The 17,180-nt window shown below is 44.3% G+C and overlaps 1 protein-coding gene across 1 annotated transcript; it reads right to left on the minus strand.

The window, feature by feature from the left end:
- Window positions 1-13,990: 13,990 nt before the first annotated feature.
- Window positions 13,991-14,705, minus strand: LOC133762324 (rRNA-processing protein FCF1 homolog). The gene has a single exon (XM_062195322.1). It carries the CDS (start codon window positions 14,692-14,694, stop codon window positions 14,098-14,100), a length of 597 nt encoding a protein of 198 aa, XP_062051306.1. The 5' UTR covers window positions 14,695-14,705; the 3' UTR covers window positions 13,991-14,097.
- Window positions 14,706-17,180: the final 2,475 nt, after the last annotated feature.

The raw sequence follows: 17,180 nt of genomic DNA on the forward strand, positions 1-17,180 counted from the left end.
AGTTCCAGTTTGCTCTCTTTTGAGCATCCACAGATGGTCTTCTTCTGTTTAAAATGAGTTATCTGGAACTGCTCCTTGCTCACTATCATTTCCCAGTTCTGCCTGTAGTAGGTGGGATTCTAAGACGGTAAATGGAGCTGGCGCCGTGGCTTAACAGGCTAATCCTCCGCCTTGCGGCGCCAGCACACCGGGTTCTAGTCCCGGTTGGGGTGCCAGATTCTATCCCGGTTGCCCCTCTTCCAGGCCAGCTCTCTGCTATGGCTCGGGAAGTCAGTGGAGGATGGCCCAAGTGCTTGGGCCCTGCACCCCATGGGAGACCAGGGGAAGCACCTGGCTCCTGGCTTCGGATCAGCGCGATGCGCCGGCCGCAGCAGCCATTGGAGGGTGAACCAACGGCAAAAAGGAAGACCTTTCTCTCTGTCTCTCTCTCTCTCACTATCCACTCTGCCTGTCCAAAAAAAAAAAAAAAAAAAAAAAGAGGGCAAATGGAATGCAGGCTGCTAATAGGTCAACATTGAGAAAGGAAGATTAACCAGGTTTTATCTTAACCTAATCACATACCCCTATAAAGGACAGAGTGACCTCCTGCTGGCTCTAGGAGGAGAAGACAGAGAGATTCAGAGTGAGACAGGGATCCACAGAAAAGGAACTTCTCCACAGTTGAAATGGATTGGGTGGGGGTGGGGCATAAGGCAGGGACATCAGTGTGGCCTTAGGAGCCAAGGCCTCAGCTGATGGCCAGCAAGAAAATGGGAACCTCGGTCCTACAGTCACAAGTCCCACAACTGCCCTCGACCAGAGGGAGCCTAGAAACATATTTTCCATGGTCAAGGCTCCTGGTGAGGACGCAGCCAGCCACCATCTTGATTTCAACCTCATGAGACCTTCACAGGGACTCAGCGAAGACAACCCAGACCCCTGAATCGGAGAATCTCATGCCACTAAACCACTAAGTTGTCAGAAGCCACTAAGTTTGTGGTAATTTGTCATGCAGCAGTAGACCATGGGTACACTGCCCCTTCTATTTTATGTTCCAGCAGTACGTGGAACAATACCATGCTTGCAGTTCCTGCACGTGGCTTGCTTTCTTAGGTGTGCACACTTTTGTTCATGCTGTTTCCTTGCCCAGGGAGTCCCCTCTTCTCCGGTCAGATGGACAAACTCTGCTCTTTGTATCGAAGACACATCTCAGGCATTAGAGCTACCAGAAAAAAAAATGCCACGACCTCTCCCAGGTAGACTTCCAGTGTATTTGCCCCTTCTCTGATAAATGTCACTGATGGGGCAGCTCACAGTGTACAACTTTAAGACTTTTATGGATAAACAGGATTATGAAGACTGAAATCGGGAATGCTGTATAAAAGTCCTCATTGATATTTTTATATTTCTTAAAATAATATAAGCTGTTTAGCATGTAAAGATAGTAACAATGACATTCTACACATGATATTGGCAATAACTTCAGATTGCTTCTTGTATTTATCACTCTTTGCTAAGTGGATACTTGGAAGGGTTTCTTCCCCTGAAGTCTTTTTTTTTTTTTTTCTGGAGGCATATGTATGTCCATGTGTGTGGTATCTCAGCTAAATATTCCATGATTTTTATAACTTTTAACTCTGAGGTTTTGACCCTGCCTCGTAAAGACTGTGTAGCTTGGGTTTCTAACATGAGCGACAGGAGCTGACATCATGCTGTCAGAATGGGAATCCCTCAGCCCACTTCCTAGTATGAAGAGGATTTATAACCTTCCTGATAACTTCATACCAAGCCACAGGCCCTCCTGTGCTCCCCACGGTCGCCATCGGAGCTCTCCTTTCCTGAGTGCAACACTAAAACCAAGCAGGAATACCATCATTTCATTTATCTGGCTCCCGGGATTGCAGTAACTCTGTCTCTGCTGTCCTCCCTCTTCTGTCCTAACCCTAAAGTACTTTCTGTAGTTACAGCCTACCCTTTCCATTCCCAGGAACTATCTCCCCTCTTGTTTGATAATCCTTGGATACACGAATACATCATAGCATGTTTTGAGCCTCTATCACAAGACAGGCCCTGAAACTACAAAGAGGAAGAATATGCAATTCTGTCTATGTTTTCAAGACATTCATCTGCAGATCCCAAATAATCCAGTTCAGCAGGTAAAGCAGTATCCAGAAATTCAGCCAATAAATGGAAGTTGATATAAATAGCATCTTGGGGATTCAGTATTTATTAACAGATATCCCAGTAGGCAGACAGAACATGGAAACCTACATTTAGATAAAAAAAATATTTCGGCTGGCGCCGCGGCTCAGTAGGCTAATCCTCTGCCTTGCGGCGCCAGCACACCGGGTTCTAGTCCCGGTTGGGGTACCGATCCTGTCCCGGTTGCCCCTCTTCCAGGCCAGCTCACTGCTGTGGCCAGGGAGTGCAGTGGAGGATGGCCCAAGTGCTTGGGCCCTGCACCCCATGGGAGACCAGGAGAAGCACCTGGCTCCTGCCATCGGAACAGCGCGGTGCGCCGGCCGCAGCGCGCCTACCGCGGCGGCCATTGGAGGGTGAACCAACGGCAAAGGAAGACCTTTCTCTCTGTCTCTCTCTCACTGTCCATTCTGCCTGTCAAAAATTAAAAAAATATATATATATATTTCAAGATCCGGGCAGACATCAGGGAAGCCTACCAGGAGGTAACAAGGTAGCAAGAGACAGGGCAGCCCCGGAGAGATTCTTTAGAGATTAGAACATTGGTTAACTAAAGGAGAAACACTGCCACATAGAAAATCAAATCTGTGTCCTAATTACTAGAAGTAGGCCACAAGGCAGGGCTTGGGACTTGAAAATAGTTTTTAAACTGGAGCGAGGAGTTGGAGCTGTGGCACAGCAGGTTAAACTGCTGCCTGCAGCGCGGGCACTCCAGCTCCTCACATCCGATCTAGGTCCCTGCCAAAGTGCTGGGAAAGCAGCAGAAGATGGCCCCTGCACCCACATAGGAGACCCGGATGAAGTTCCTGGCTCCTTGCTTTGGCCATATGGGGTAGTGAACCAGCAGATGGAAGATCTTTCTCTGTCTCTTCTTCTCTCTCTGCAACTTGACTTTCAAATAAAATAAATAGATTTAAAAAAGAAAAAAACTGGAACAAGTCTGAACTTTCATGCATTTCTACAAATCTATATGCACATGTATGTAAATACATAATGTTACGTTGCTAATTGCAGTACTGTGGGTAGTAGTGAAAACTTAGAAACAAGTAAATGTTCATTGAGGGGGCTCCTGGTTACATAAATGATGGTATATCTAACCAAGGGGATATTTCACAGCTCTAAAATCAATAAGCTTGTATGTATTACTTTCTAAAATGTACAATTAATTTTTAAAAATTGAGATACAGGACAATGTGAACTGTTTTATAACACCCATACAATAAAAAAGGCTCTATCTGGAAAACATACACACAGGTGTATGTGTATTTGTCAGTATCCATTCAAGAAAGCAGAAAACATTCAAAATATTTCAAACAGAGAAGATTTAACTGGGGATTGGTTAAGTATTATTGCAGAATGAAAGGGGAAGGTAATTTCACTCAAAGTCAAGCAATTGCAGGAAACCAAGAACATGCCATGGAGCAAAAGGAAGTTATTTAATTGAGTCCACAATTGCTGTGGCACTGAGGGCTGGGGAGCTGATAGGGTAAATCCTAAATATTCCATATTCTTACCATAATCTTCCCTTTTTTATTTTTTAAAAATGATTTATTTATTTATTTTAAATGCAGAGTAATACAGAGAGAGAGAGAGAGAGAGAGAGAGAGAGAGAGAAAGAGAGAGAGATCGATCTTCCATCCACTGGTTCACTCCCCAAATGGCCACAATGGTTGGGGCTGGACAAGGCTGAAGCCAGGAGCTAGGAGCTTCTTCTGGGTCTCCCACATGGGTACAGGAGCCCAAGGACTTGGGCCATTCTCTGCTGCTTTCCCAAGTGCATTAGCAGGGGGCTGGATCAGAAGTGGAGTGGCAAGGACTTGAACCAGTGTCCATACGGTATAGCTGCCACAGCAGGCTGCAGTTTTAACCTGCTGTGTCACAGTGCTGACCCCGGATCAACTTTTCAAATAAAAATGTGTAGTATATTTTTTAAAAAGACACTCAAAAATTTCAGGAGTCAGTGGAGTCAATGTTGTTATGAAGATATAAGGTCTCTGAGGTTGGAGCACCACTTCAGCTCCTCTGGGCCTTCTATGTCTCTGATTTCAGCTCCTCCCATCTCAGCCAGCTCTGTGTGGGCTCCAGTTCCCTGCAAGCACAATCAGACAGTGCCTACCTCTGCACACGACATTCTCAGGCATTCCAGAACAGGGCTTCTCTGCTGACATGGAGGCAGACATGCTTGCAACAACCTTCAAGGGTAGAGGCAAACTCTTGCTGGGTTGGAGCTTATGGATAAATGCTTTTCCCAGTTTTTCCTCTGATTGGAAAGCCTGGAGTTTTACAAGGCCATTCGGTGGTCCTGTGAGCCGGAGTGAGCAAGCAGTATGGCATCTGTGCTGTTGCTCTCCTCCCTTATGGCTTCACTTCCCTGACCCTCACTCCTCCATCCTGAACCACACTCCTCCGCAAAGCACTTGAACTTAAGTGTTCTGCCTTCTTGGGAAGCCCAGGCTAGGATAGTCTCCAACATACAATACTATGTTTCCAATGAAGGTCCAGTTCAGTGATGGGTAGGAGAAAAACACGTTGTAAATGTCATCACCAGGCCAAGACCTGAGCTGGATGTTTCTGTTCCAGATTTTATGGAATAGAGCAAAGTGGGAAAAGTCAAAGATGGGAGAATAGCTGGCGCTGGAGGACTTGAATGTATCCAGACTTTCCCTATATTGCTCCTCTGCTATATTTCTGGCTGTATTTTTCTGTTTCTCGTTGTCTCTGCAGCAGTCTCATCGGCTTCTCTGGTTCACACGGAAAGGAAGTGCCTTGGTTTGCAGAGGCCCGTCATGCCCTTGCTCTCCTGGATCCATGTGGAGGCACTTCTACTCAGGAACACTGCCTGCTTGGCTCTGCAGCCCTGCCCCCCAGCTGCCCCCCAGTGAAAGAGTGACTGATCTGATTTGCAAGTTTGTAGGAAGGGACTGAAGGCATGTGGCTCACGTGTTCAGGTCCTCCTCTCTTCTGGGGATCAGTCTGCCTGCACACATTCCCCACTCCTCCACAAAGTAAGTTTTAAAGAGCAACATCCCATTGGTGGAAGCCAGCCCTTGGGCAGCGATGCCTATGACTGGATGGGTCATGCTTTTTAATTCAGAGGTGGAACAATAGCAGGTCCATATATCATATTTTTTGCTATGATCTTCAGGCTAGCATTCATCAGTAATAAATCTGACATATTGATATTTAGTTGTTTCAGTCCTGCACTTATCTCCTATGTGATTCCAAACTTGGGCATATATTAGTATGTCTTATATAAATATATATTTGTAAATACAGCAAAGGTTTTATGTATCAACCCTCTTAAAATCCACAGCCACCAATATCCACCAGCTTTATATCTTAGAGTCCTTAGAGTCAAAGAGAGATGGTTTTCTTTTCACTTCCACTCCCAAGATTTCTCAAGAAGAACCCTAATTAGCATACTCTGACCAGAGAGGAAAGAAAATAAGATTGGTTAAGCTTGGGTCAGGTGGCCATTGGTAGGTCAAATACCTGTGATCGGAAAGTCAAGTCCATTTGTCACATAGCCTCTTTATGTGACCACAGCTGCACTACCCATATGAGGATGGGGCACTGGGGAGGTGATTAGGGCCCTTATTAAAGAGATCCCTGAGACTCTCCTAGTGCCTTCTGCCATGTGAGGGCACAGTGAAGAGTAGTCGTGTATGAATGAGGAATCAGGTCCTCACCACACCTTGATCTGGGCCTCTCCAGCCTCCAGAGCCTAGATCAATACATTTCTGTTGTTTATAGTTCACCTAATTTATGGCATTTTGTTTTAGTATCCTGAACAGACTGAGGTATTACTATAATGTTGGGCTTGGAAACCAAATGGCTGTGCCATTTCCTGGGCTGTGACATAATCTTTCTGTGTTTCACATCCCTCCTGCATCAGAGTTAAGTGTAAAATGGTTGTAACGACTCAGAGGGTTGGTTTGAGGATTAAAGAAGCAGCTTAGCCTGGAGCCTGATGTGGAATAGTAACAGCAACTTCTCACTCAGCATTGGTCTCTGATAAATTTCCTATCACTAAATCCAGGAAGTACTTTTCACCTCTGTCTTCCTTAACCTCTGTACAGCAGCCAATGTTCCTGACCGCTATCCTTGACATTATTTCATCATTTTACTACTTTCTTGTGGTTTTTATTCTGGTCTTCTCACCATAGCTTCCCAGTGTCCACCCTGGCATTCTCTTTCTCTGCCATCACTTAAACATAGAGGCACTATCCCCAACTCTCTTCGATCCTTATGCCACGTTGTGGCCCTGCAAGATCTCTTCCACACCACATCTTTGATTAAGCCTTGGGGAGGATTTCTACAAATGTCTATTTCTGGGCTCACCTTTTCCATAGGCTCAAGGATATTTAACTTATAGCTGGATGCACTCAATTGCTGAAATAGGCTCAGAATGCTTTGATAAATGTAATAAAAGCAGGTGGCTAACAGTTTCATATTTTCAACATCCAGTTATCTATGGGATTTGTCCACCTCTTCAACAAACATGTCAGAAATTTCATGTGCAAAGCCAAACTCATTTGATTCCTCATCCCATATATGAGTTCTCTATCCTTTCTCCTATATCCATCTACTTGGACACCCTAACCAGAAACTTCTTACTCCCTTTTACTCCCACTAAAACGCCATCTGTTCTTAACAAGTTGCATTGGTCTATCTCCTAAGTCCCTCTTGGATTCATCTCTTTCTGTCTATTCCCTCACATTATCCCAACCTAAATACTTGCACTTCTGTAAATGTGCTAGCATCCGCTTTTGCTCAAGCTCCTTCATGTGTTAGCGATGTCTTTTCTCCTTTGCCTACTCCTTCTGTCTTTGAGAAGTAGCTGAGGGCTTATTTCCTCTAGGTAACCTCCTCTCCTTCCCCCAGGATCAAGCGAGAAGCCCCTGGACACACTCTGTGGTAAGTACTTGCAATGCACTGGGTCACAGCTTGTTGGCACATAGGTGAAGAGTCCCGCAGGCCTTTCCATTCACTACTTCAAGTCCTCTCTGAAGTGTCTCTGTGCTCTGCTGCCTTAGGGATTTCTCTGAATACACAGGGAGCTGCTTAGCTTGGTGGCAAAATTAACACAGAAGCCAGAGGAAGCTAATGTCCCCAGGGGAATCTGCGAGTTAATAGGAGCAAGGAGTTGGTGGGTTTTTCAGTGGGATAATTCTGAGGTTCATTCTGTTCAGTTCTGCAGGGTGTCTGCAGTGGGATGGTGCCCAAGTGTCCTGTCATTGCTCACTGACATCCCTAGGTAGCTGTTCATCTTCTCTCCCTCGCCCTCCACTCTGAACGTCTCTGGTCTCTACTGATGCAATCGTGTTTATTATATTGAGTTATCACATTCATCTTTGCATCTTTAGTCCCCAGTACCCTGATGTAGGACCTAGGTTAAAATACACAATATGTAAAATCAGGTAGAAGAGAGAGAGAGAAAAGGAGAGGCAGGGAGAGGGAGGGAAGACAGACTTTTGGCCAATATCACTCTCACATAGTGCTGGCCATCCCTACTGCTATACTTTTCATTTTGTGAAGGTACAAAATTTGATTAATGCAGTACAAATGTATAATGTGTAATTATTAGAAAATAATCTACAAGGGGTCTGGTGCCATGGCACAGTAGGTTAATCTTCTGCCTGTGGTGCCAGCACCCCATATGAGTGCTAGTTCAAGTCTCAGCTGTTCCACTTTCAATCCAGTCCTCTACTATGGCCTGGGATAGCAGTAGAAGATGGCCCAGGTGCTTGGGCCCCTGCACCTATGTGGGAGCCCCAGAAGAAGAGCCTGGCTCCTGGCTTCGGATCAGCTCAGCTCCAGCCATTGCAGCCATTTGGGGAGTGAACCAATGGAAGGAAGATCTTTCTCTCTGTCTCTCCCTCTCACTGTCTGTAACTCTACCTCTGAAATAAAATAAATAAAATCTTAAAAAGAAAAGAAAAGAATCTATAAGGTAGATACAGCCACAGGGTGGGCTTTTTGTTCATGATGCAGTCCTTATGTGACTGAGCTACATCATACTGTCACATCACTTTGGAAATTACCTCACACGGTAATTATGTTTCACTGTTTCAGATTCTGCAGGAACAAATGGCAGGGCACTGGTTCTTTGGAGGATGCCCTCAGAACCAAATACCTGGGTTGGAGACGATAACAATGGAGTCACAGAGGCGCTGCCATTGAACTTTCAGCTTCCTCAGAAAGTTTGTAGGCAAGATGGAGTTTTGGAACTGGGAATCAAAGTTGTCTGGGTTTGAGGGGTACTAAAAAGCTGATGGATCTTTTTCTGGAACCTCACAGAGGATTTCTTTGAAACAACTTTAATCGAGAGCAAGCTTCACTGGTGAATGATGTGATGCCCTAGCACATAATTATTTATGAAGTTCTTATCACAGTGGCACCTAAACACTTCAGAGACATCTGATGTATGACCTAGATGCACCCGGAACTTTATTAGACTCTAGGTGCATTCAAATGTGATAAAGGTAGAGGCCTAATGAATTCGTGTTAAAAATAAATAAAGCAGAAAACCCACTGCCAAAGCACTTGCAAATGTTTGATTTCTTCATGCAATGTGAATACTGATCCCAGGGGGAAATAAATACCGGTTATAGTGCCTAAGTGAGTGGGCTACAAAATTCTTGCTCTCTGTTGGGGATCAGTGCTGGGAAATAAAATAGTAACTTAGGAGAAATAAAAATTAGTCATCGCAGACGCTTGTATATCCTTTTTAATTTGTTTCTCTTTTCTTTTCTTCTCCCATTTTTGATTTTTATTCTGCTTTTTTTTTTCCCCCAGAACTTCCGTTGTTTATTCTCAGGACATAGCCAGGCATCCGAGGGGCAAATCATCTCATTTTAACGACATCAATGTGGTTACTGATATTCCTTTCCTAGTCTATTTCACTATAGAGAAGGATTTTCACACAAAATGAATGTTTTAGAAACTTAAAATACAGCTATATTTGGATCTGTAAGCCGTACACATCAAGGAACTTGCCAGCTAAAACCTGCTATTTCTCTCATTATCTCTGTTTTACAATTCTCTGTGTGTTCCATCTTCAGAAGCGATCTCACCTGTTCCGGTTCAAGAAAATTTCCCTTAACAGAACGTGCAGGCTTTGGATTTCTGTGCCTTTCCCCACAATTGTCCCCCCAGCAATGATGCACACTACTTAGTTCAATTTGCATCGTTGCACAAAAGGGACTCTCCTTGGAAACCTTTCTTGCACTTCTCAAACATAATAGCATTTCAAAGAAATGTGTTCTTTTTGAGATAATAACTGCTGTTAACTCCCCCACTAGATCTTGCTGAAGTATTTGACAATTAACCCAGCTTACCAGTGGCTTGAAATGATTTGACAATGATTTAACTCTTTGGGGAAATGCTTTTCTTTAAGTTATTATTGAGCATTTCCCCCTCTTTCATTGTATTTTAGCACATTAAATTTCATCTCTATTCTTCTCTGTTAATACTAATCCATTTGGGGGCACTTGTCTTGTGATTGTTAAAATCATTAGAATTGTTGAGTTGTGGGCTGAATTATACTCCACAAAGTGCACACGTGGAAGCTCTTAGCCTCCAGGAGCCCAGAATGTGACTGTATTTGCAGATAGGGCATTTGAAGAAGTGGTTACGTTAAAACAAGGCTGCTAAGGTGGGCTCCAGTGACTGGTGTCCTTATAAGAAGAGATGATCTGGCCACGCGGAGACACCAAGGCAGCAAATGCACAGTGAGGAAAGACCCCGTGAGAATGCAAGGGGAAGGTGGCCCAGGATGCAAGCCAAGGAGAGAGATTGCAGGAGAAATCAAAGCTCCTGGCTTCTTTACCTCCAGAAGAGCGAGAAAATAGACTTCTGTGGTTTAAGCCCCCCAGTCTGTGAGAGTCTGTTACGGCAGCCCCATAACTACAGATTCTCTCCACTCCATCCCTTCCAAGGGGTCGTTCTAGACTTCACTTGAGAGTCTTCAATGTCAGGGAACGTGCCCAGGTCTGCCGCCTATTCCACTTAAGATGGCCCTTTGCAAAGTGTTTCCTTCTGTTCTAGGCTTTCTTGCAATCATTTTAATAATTTCATGATGCATAGAGAGCTATCCCCGCATCTTTAGAGAAGCCTAGTGTTTTCAAAGTAAAATCATAACACAAATACATTTAAAAAAAATTTTTTTTGACAGGCAGAGTGGACAGTGAGAGAGAGACAGATTGAAAGGTTTTCCTTTGCCGTTGGTTCACCCTCCAATGGCCGCCACGGCCGGTGCGCTGTGCTGATCTGAAGCCAGGAGCCAGGTGCTTGTCCTGGTCTCCCATGGGGTGCAGGGCCCAAGCACTTGGGCCATCCTCCACTGCACTCCCGGGCCACAGCAGAGAGCTGGCCTGGAAGAGGGGAACCGGGACAGATTCTGGCGCCCCGACCGGGACTAGAACCCGGTGTGCCGGCGCCGCAGGTGGAGGATTAGCCTATTGAGCCACAGCGCCGGCCGCAAATACATTTTTTAAAATGGCTTAAATGACTCCACGCTAGGCAGTGCCTCTGGGTACTATTTCACTCTTCTCACACACTTCCTTGCTAAACCCAGACTCTTCTTGCCTCCAGCACAGCCTTCAAGCCTGACTGTTCCCTTCCTCATTTGTTTGTTCTGTGTGGCCTTAACTGTTACCTTGGTGGTTTTCCTACTTAAAACTTAGAGTAATTGTTACCAGAAAGTAATTGTTACCAAATAGGCGCTGGGATCATCACTCACCTGTCGCCATCCCATTTTTATTTGGAGACATTAAGTTAACAATAAAGTTGGCCTCATATATTTTTTAAAGACTTATTTTGTTTAAAGTTGGACTTTTTTAAAAAAAGATTTTATTTTATTTATTTGAAAGAGAGTTTCAAAGAGAGGTAGAGACAGAGAGAGAGGTCTTCCATCTGCTGGTTCACTCCCCAGATGACTGCAACGGCCGGAGCTGTGCCAATCCGAGGCCAGGAACCAGGAGCTTCTTCTGGGTCTCCCACGCGGGTGCAGGGGCCCAAGGCCTTGGGCCATCTTCTACTGCTTTCTCAGGCCATAGCTTAGAGCTGGATTGGAAGAAGAGCAGCCGGGACTAGAACCAGCGCCCATATGGGATGCCAGTGCTTCAGGCCAGGGCTTTACCCTGCTGTGCCACAGTGCCAGTCCCTAAAGTTGGACTTTTAAAAGCAGAGCAAGACACACCCTGTAGTGTGTAACTACAGGGTGTAGGGGAGGTGTGGGGAGGTGTAGGTGTACTGTGTGGGAACACAAGTCCTTTGCCTTGTGCGTCATGTGTGTGGCACCAGCTTCCTCACCAGGCTCCATGCTTCTGCCCCTGGCGCTCTGGAGTCCCCTTAAATCATAGCAGCCCAGTAAAGACTGCATATTTGCATAGCCCTCCCCTCCAACCCCCCTTACCCCCCAATCCTTCAAGGCAAAACCTGAGTCCTGGCAATGCCTTGAAAAGTCTCACGCCTGGGCAGGACTCTCCACACTGTGCCTCAGGAGCTTCCTGCTGTCCTCAGGTGCCTCAGGCTCCCACGTGGCTTTTGGTCTTGTTCTTCCCTCAGCTTGGAGTTCATTTCCCCTCAGGTGTCTGTCTGAACCTTGCTCTAATGACATTTTTTCCTTTTTCCAACCCTCTCCCAATCCCACCAATGAGAAGAATATTGATGACAGTAACAAAAGCAATTGGAATAAAAAGATAGTCGTTCCCGTCATGGTTTAGGGTATAACCAGTGGTCTCTCCACTCAGGTTTCTGGACAGAGGCATGATTTACAATGTGGTTACAACCATAGATGCTCTGTCCAATCTCACATGTAAACCCAGGTCACTTGCATGCTGAACACCACGTATTGAAAGGATACTACTGGGGCCAGCACTGTGGCGCAATGGGTTAATGCCCTGGACTGAAGTGCCGGCATCCCATATGGGTGCCGGTTAGAAACTCGGCCCCTCCAACTCCGATCCAGCTCTCTGCTATGGCCTGGGAATGTAGTAGAAGATAGCCCAATGTGCACCCATGTGGGAGACCTGGCAGAAGTTCCTGGCTCCTGGCTTCAGATGGGTGCAGCTCCGGCCATTGCAGCCAATTGGGGAATGAACCAGCAGATGACTTTCAAATAAATAAGTAAATGTATTTAAAATAAAAAGGATACTACTGTGGTTTGAATACAGCTTGTCCTCTTGAAAACTCGTGTTGAATTCTGATTGCCATAGTGGAGATGTTGGGAGGTAAGGGCATTTAAGAGGTACTTAATTAATGCCTTTCTCTCAGGAGTGAGTTAATTCTCATAGAAAGTGGGTCAGTTATCGTGAGAGCAGGTTCTTATAAAAAGGGGCCCTTCCATTTTCCCATTTTCCCCTGGCCTTGGCCAGGTCTTGGACTTCCCAAGCCAAGATCTGTGAGCCAAGTAAATTTCTAGCCTTAATAAATTACCCCATCTCAAGTATTTTGTGATGCAACAGAAAATTAATCAAGACAGATATTGATAAATTTGTGGGCATTCATGTACAAAGCTGTTTCAATCAGTTTGTTTTTCCCCCCATAAACTTTTATTTAAGGAATACAAACTTTTTTTAAAACTTTTATTTAATGAATATAAATTTCCAAAGTACAGCTTATGGATTACAATGGCTCCCCCCCCCCCCATAACTTCCCTCCCACCCGCAACCCTCCCCTTTCCCGCTCCCTCTCCCCTTCCATTCACATCAAGATTCATTTTCAATTCTCTTTATATACAGAACATCAATTTAGTATATATTAGGTAACGATTTCAACAGTTTGCACCCACATAGTAACACAAAGTGAAAAATACTGTTTGAGTACTAGTTATAGCATTAAATCACAATGTACAGCACATTAAGAACAGAGATCCTACATGATATTTTTTAAAAATTGATTAATTTTCTATGCAATGTCCAATTTAAAACCAAGTTTTTTTTTTCATTTTCAATTATCTTTATATACTGAAGATCAATTCAGTATATACTGAAGTAAGTAAAGATTTCATCAGTTTGCACTCACACAGAAACACAAAGTGTAAAAATACTGTTTCAGTACTAGTTATAGCATTACTTCACATTGGACAGCACATTAAGGACAGATCCCACATGAGACGTAAGTACACAGTGACTCCTGTTGTTGACTTAACAATTTGACACTCTTGTTTATGGCGTCAGTAATCTCCCTAGGCTCTAGTCATGAGTTGCCAAGGCTATGGAAGCCTTTAGGGTTCGCGGACTTTGATCTTATTCTGACAGGGTCATAATCAAAGTGGAATTTCTCTCCTCCCTTCAGAGAAAGGTACCTCCTCCTTTGATGGCCCCGTTCTTTCCACTGGGATCTCACTCGCAGAGATCTTTCATTTAGGTCTTCTTTTTTTCTTTTTCTTTCTTTCTTTTCTTTTTTTTTTTTTTTGCCAGAGTGTCTTGGCTTTCCATGCCTACAATACTCTCATGGGCTCTTCAGCCAGATCCGAATGCCTTAAGGGCTGATTCTGAGGCCAGAGTGCTATTTAGGACATCTGTCATTCTATGAGTCTGCTGTGTATCCCACTTCCCATGTTGGATCGTTCTCTCCCTTTTTGATTCTATCAGTATTCGCAGACACTAGTCTTGTTTGTGTGTTTAAGGAATACAAACTTAATGCATTTCACAAGTACAACTTTAGGAACATAGTGATATTCCCACTGCACCTGCCCTCCCACCCACACTCCCGCCTCTCTTCTTCCTCCATCTCTTATTCCCATTCTTATTTTTTTTTTTCAGGATAAAAAACTGAATATAGTTCAACAAATTCAGTTCATAATACAGCAAAAGTGTGTAGAGAATAATAATTCCTGCTATAGCATCTTTAGTGAATTGGCAACAGATAAAGTTGGTCGAAGGAAGGCCAGGACACTTTGTCTTGGAAGAATTAGAACCAAAGGGCTCCATAATCATCTGGCATTCGCTCAACGTTGTATCTGTGGTTAGAAATAAACATGATAGGAACTCCCGGAATCTTCCGGATTCTTCGTTTTAGGTCCCGGTCAACTGTGGCCACAATGTAACACTTGTGCTGAGTCACTCTCTGGACTAGGCAGTCATCTTCATAGGTTCCTTTGTGTGCGCACGGTAATCGCTTGAATCTTGGATCCTTGGCAATCCTTAGTGCCACTAGATACTTCTGCCCCAATTTCTCAATTTCTTCCATTACACAATCAGTTATACAAGGAATACACTTGGCATACAGACAACCCATCATTGATTGTATTAAGTCCAGTTTGGCTTTAATGGAAAAGTTGATAAAGTTGGTATCAACGAGGATGTGGTAAGGTGGGCCCAGCTGAGTGTTATATTGGAAGAATAAGCAGGAAGGGTGCTGGGGGACTTCTCTTTCCTTCAGTGCACTGGGGTCCTTCTTTTCTTTCTTCTTAGGTTTTAATCTATCCTTTCCTTTAAGCCTCTCATCTCTTAGACTAAGCATTCGCTTCATGGTCGCATACTTCCTTGCTTTCTTCTGCTTCCCCATGCTCTTGCCGTACTCTTCCCCATTCTTATTTTTTTACTAAGATCTATTTTCAATGAACTTTATACACATATGATTAACTCTATATTAAGTAAAGAGTTCAACAAATAGTCTGAAAAAAACTGTTCCTCAACAGTCGAGACAAGGGCTGTTCAAAGTGTCAATTTCACTTCTATATATTACCTTTTAGGTGCTGTTAGCTACCACAGATCCGCGAGAACATATGGTATTTGTCCTTTCTGGACTGGCTTATTTCACCAAGTATAATGTTTTCCAGTTTCATCCGTTTTGTTACAAATGACATCAATCACAGTTTTTTAGAAGTTACATTTATAGGCACCAGTGTTGTGTCACTGTGGGTAATGCTGTTGACAAAAGGCCAGCTTCCCGTATGGGTGCTAGTTCATGTCCAGCTCCCTGCTGATATTCCTGGGAAAAGTAGCAGAGGATGGCCCAAGTGTTGGACCCCCACCACCCACATGGGAGACCTAGATGAAGCTCCTGGCTCCTGGCTTTAGCCTTTCGGAGCACTGACTGTCGTGGCCATTTGGGCAAGCGAACCATTCATTAGATGGAAGATGTCTCTGTCTGTCCCTCTCTCTCTGTAATTCTGACTTTCAAAGTAAATAAATAATTTATAAATAAATAAAACATATAATATATAAATATAGCAAAATTACATATAAAATATGAGTACAATAAAATATAAACAAATAAATACTTTGTAAAAAGTTACATTTATATATAAATTAACATAAAGGAGTGAGTACATGGATACAACTGGATTCTCAGTGTCTATTTCTCTTTTTCCTGGATCTGGTTCAGAAATTCAATTTTTAACTTTCAGGCATCTTCCTGAAAAAGAGTCACCTTCTTATGGACCAAGTCCTCAAGGGGCAATGGAAATAGTGAATAGAGGGTGTTCCGAGCAGGTCCTGCACCTACTCAGTGTTTTGGGGCCCCAAAGGGGTCACCTGATTTCTTGCATCATTGCTGCTGCAGAACATCTATCCTGTCTCATCGTGCTTCTTCGGATATGTCATTGGAGTGTGTACCGCACTCTGCTGCAACCTAACAGCAGAGTTGCAACCTAACCTGTCTGCCTTACCTCATATCCTCTGGGCTCTTTAAGGACAGGGTCTTTTAAAAAAAAAATCATGATAAAATTGACCATGCAGAAAAATTGAGACCATGCAAGCAAAAGGTCCATGATACCTCCAACCTTTCACATTTACCCCCAGAGGTGTCCCCTTTAAATTTTTGAAATGTTTTCCTGATTTTCTCTACTTACTAAACTAGCAAGTGTCCACACATAGCAGGCATGATCATTTTCAGGACACCACATTCAGGAGGGCAAAATTTTAAGTGTTTTTTTTTTTTAAGATTTATTTATTTACTTGAAAGTCGGAGTTACACAGAGAAGGAGAGGTAGAAAGAGAGAGGTCTTCCATCTGCTGGTTCACTCCCCAGATGGCCGCAACAGCCGGAACTGTGCTGATCCGAAGCCAGGAGCCAGGAGCTTCTTCCAGGTCTCCCACGTGGGGGCAGGGGCCCAAGCACTTGGGCCATCTTCCACTGCTTTCCCAGGCCACAGCAGAGAGCTGGATGGGGAGTGGAGCAGCTGGGACTTGAACTGGTGCCCATATGGGATGCTGGCACTGCAGGTAGCAGCCCTACCCACTATGCCACAGCACCAGTCCCAATTTTAAGTTTTTAAAAATAAAGTGTCTGTTTTGAGCTCCAGATACATCAAGGGGCAGAAAACATGTTTGTCAATTTAAAGGAAATGCAGGCATTTCAGGAGTTCTCAGTCAATGGAGGAGGTTCCTCTGCTTTCCTACGCTAAATGGTTGTTGCTGCTGCTGTTGTTCTAGATCCCATGGGGCTGCAAGGGTGTTGTGGAGGTTGCCACAACTGCTCAGCTACATCTGAACTGCTACCATCTATCACAGTGTCCAATACCACATCTGCATTTGGGCTTCTGCTGCCCACTGACCTCCCTTTTAACATCTGGTACAGAGCAGGTGGCTGAAGCTCCACTTGCTGCTGCAGGTGTGACCTTGTGCTGGCCCGGGGCTGTGGATTCTGTACCTGAAACCTGAGGCTGCTCCCCAGTACCAGCTGGAGAAGCTGCCCCAGGCCCATCTGCCTGGCACGTAATGTCCCTGTCTCTGCTCAATACTCCTGTGCCGTGACAGCAAGGGAGAATTTATGGGGCCCTGGACAGGAAATTGGGCATGGTTCCTCATTGTCTGGGACTCTGGTGCTCTCTGTGGCTCAGCCCATGGAGATTCCCAGTGTGATACTGTTCTCCGTAACTCTCCTCTCTCTCCTGGAATATTTTTAAGTCATCTAAAGCAGGAAAACTGGCTCTTAGATCAACATTCATTCTTTGCAAAGCTATTGTTTAACCTCTTGTCTCTTGCCAGGAGTTTCAAAAGTCTATTTTGAAACTAAAAAGCTGAGAATTAATTCTTTTGTTCTCTGTT

The sequence above is a fragment of the Lepus europaeus genome, chromosome 6, assembly GCF_033115175.1.
Source record: "Lepus europaeus isolate LE1 chromosome 6, mLepTim1.pri, whole genome shotgun sequence".
Lineage (NCBI taxonomy): Eukaryota > Metazoa > Chordata > Mammalia > Lagomorpha > Leporidae > Lepus > Lepus europaeus.